The sequence below is a fragment of the Calidris pugnax genome, unplaced genomic scaffold (assembly GCF_001431845.1).
Source record: "Calidris pugnax isolate Ruff unplaced genomic scaffold, ASM143184v1 scaffold9, whole genome shotgun sequence".
In the NCBI taxonomy this organism is placed as follows: domain Eukaryota; kingdom Metazoa; phylum Chordata; class Aves; order Charadriiformes; family Scolopacidae; genus Calidris; species Calidris pugnax.
Window position 1 is genome coordinate 4,531,412 of NW_015090778.1, and position 2,116 is coordinate 4,533,527.

At 60.0% G+C, this 2,116-nt stretch overlaps 1 protein-coding gene across 6 annotated transcripts in view; it reads right to left on the minus strand.

Moving 5' to 3' along the window:
- Window positions 1-2,116, minus strand: part of NAT9 (N-acetyltransferase 9 (GCN5-related, putative)) — an 8,063-nt gene that overhangs the window by 3,288 nt on the left and 2,659 nt on the right. Inside the window, exons 1-3 of one of the 6 annotated variants that reach the window (XM_014953490.1) lie at window positions 2,060-2,095; window positions 889-970; window positions 6-115 (exon numbers count right to left, since the gene is read on the minus strand). In XM_014953490.1, coding sequence (XP_014808976.1) covers window positions 6-115; window positions 889-965 — 187 coding nt within the window. In that variant the 5' untranslated portion in view covers window positions 966-970; window positions 2,060-2,095. Of the gene's footprint in view, window positions 1-5; window positions 116-888; window positions 1,154-1,183; window positions 1,306-2,049; window positions 2,096-2,116 lie in introns of those variants that run through there. The other 5 variants (XM_014953515.1, XM_014953498.1, XM_014953507.1 and 2 more) reach the window with 5 other exon arrangements.

Consider the following 2,116-nt stretch of genomic DNA (forward strand, 5'->3'; position numbering starts at 1 on the left):
CTCACTGTCTGGGTCGTCCCGCCAGCTGCGCTGCATCTCATACTCCTGCTCCAGGCTGAGTGGTTCCGAGGCGGTGAGGCGCTGCAGCTCCTCCGACTGCATCCACTCATGGTACCTGAGAGCGGGACCCAGAACCAGATCACTGCAGGAGCTACAGCACCACAGGCTGATTTCCACCACTGCTCTCAGAATCAGACTGTTGTAAACCAGTTCTGGAAACACTAGCCTGCCATTCAAGGCAACTTAAAAGTATCCACAAGCCTCTCTCCCTTATCTAACACAGGAATTGGTGTTCTCCATGGAAATTTAGCAAGTTTGTCCATCCTGTAGCTTTGTTTGAAGAGCGCCTGATGCGAATGACGTTTTTAAAAGTACTGAGCATGGACTTCTGGTGCATTTCATCCCAATTGAGATTGATACAGCATCTTTCGGGCACCGACAAAGTGACTAATACTGGCATCTTTGTGCTGAGCCTGCAGCTGCCCAGGCCAGCACTTTACAAACTGCCTGTACGTCTGCTTCTAATTTATCAAACATCCTTTGTTGGCTTTACGCACTGAAGTTTTGCTCTTTCACTGTCATTAGGGAAAGACATCAGTGAACAAGAGAACTGCCAGTGCTTCACTCACAGACAGGTATTTCCCTTTCTGGGGGTCCACAGGGGCACAGATGAAGTTCTCTTTGTCAGCAAAGAGCACAGACGTGCCAGGGATGCTGCTGCAGGTCATGGAGTGCAAAACTGATTGCCTTTCTACTACTGCTGCGTGGCTCCCAGGGGAAAGGGGCCCTGCAGCTCTCAAGCCAGCACCCTTTCTGAACACCACACCTCCTTAAAAAGAAAAGTGAAGCAGACAGTGAAGAGCGCCAGAGGAAGACAAGAGCTCATACCGGGGCACATGTGCAGATGTGTATGGCACCAGGGTCACCCTCTGTCCTTGCAGCACAGTGTTCTGGTTAATCCTCATGGCTTCTGCATTGAGAGAGAGATGCAACACCCCACTCGTGTCTCCAGCAAGGCCAAGGGATGGGACAGCACCCCCAGGAGCCCTCCAGGAGCCAGCGGAGGCCACTCTCACTGTGTGGACAGGCCCCAACTCATACCAGTCCCACACACAGCAACATTCCTGCATCCTCCCTCCTCCCCCCCACCCAGAGCAAGGCTGTATCACTGCTGAGTGCCCACCAGGTCCAACAGCGGCCAGGGGTCTGCCCTGACAGGGACCACTTAGCACTTCGTCACCCAGGTGGTGGTGGTGGTGGAGGTGCCTTCCCCTCACACACTGTGGGCCTTGGGGAAACACAGGGCTGGGGGAAGATCCAGGGCCTGAGTGGGGGATCGGGGCCTGACGGAGGGATCGGGGGCCTGAGGGGGGAACAGGACCTGAGGGGAGATAGGGGCCTGAGGGGAACCCTAGGGCCTGAAGGGGGGAACAGGACCTGAGGGAAGATTGGGGGACTGAGGAGAGATGGAGGGACTGAGGGGAGATAGGAGCCTGAGGGGAACCCTAGGGCCTGGGGGGGAAACGGGGGCCTGAGAGGGGAACAGGGCCTGAGGGGAACCCTGGGGCCTGAGGGAAGATTGGGAGCCTGAGGGGAGATCGGGGGCCTGAGGGGAATCCTGGGGCCTGAGGAGAACCCTGGGGCCTGAGGGGAGATGGAGGGATTGAGGGGAGATAGGGGCCTGAGGGGAACCCTAGGACCTGAGGGGAACCCTGGGTCCTGAGGGGAAACAGGGGCTGAGGGGACCCCAGGGGTCGGAGGGGAGATCGGGGGCCTGAGGGGACTCCCGGGACCGAGGAAAATAGGAGCCTGAGGGGAGATGGGGGCCTGAGGAGACCCCAGGGGCCTGAGGGGAGATCGGGGGCCTGAGGGGAATCCTGGGGCCTGGGGCAAATGTGGGGCCTGAGGGGAACCCCGGGGCCTGAGGGGAGATGGGGGCTTGAGAAGAACCCTAGGGCTGAGGGGACCCCCTGGGGCCTGAGGGGAGATGGGGGCCTGAGTGGAACCCCGGGGCTGAGGGGGGCCGCGGGCCCGAGGGGTCCCCGATACCGGCGCAAACCTCTTCCCGCCGCGGCGCCCCTCCGCGCATGCGCCGAGCCCCGCCCCCCCCCCCCCC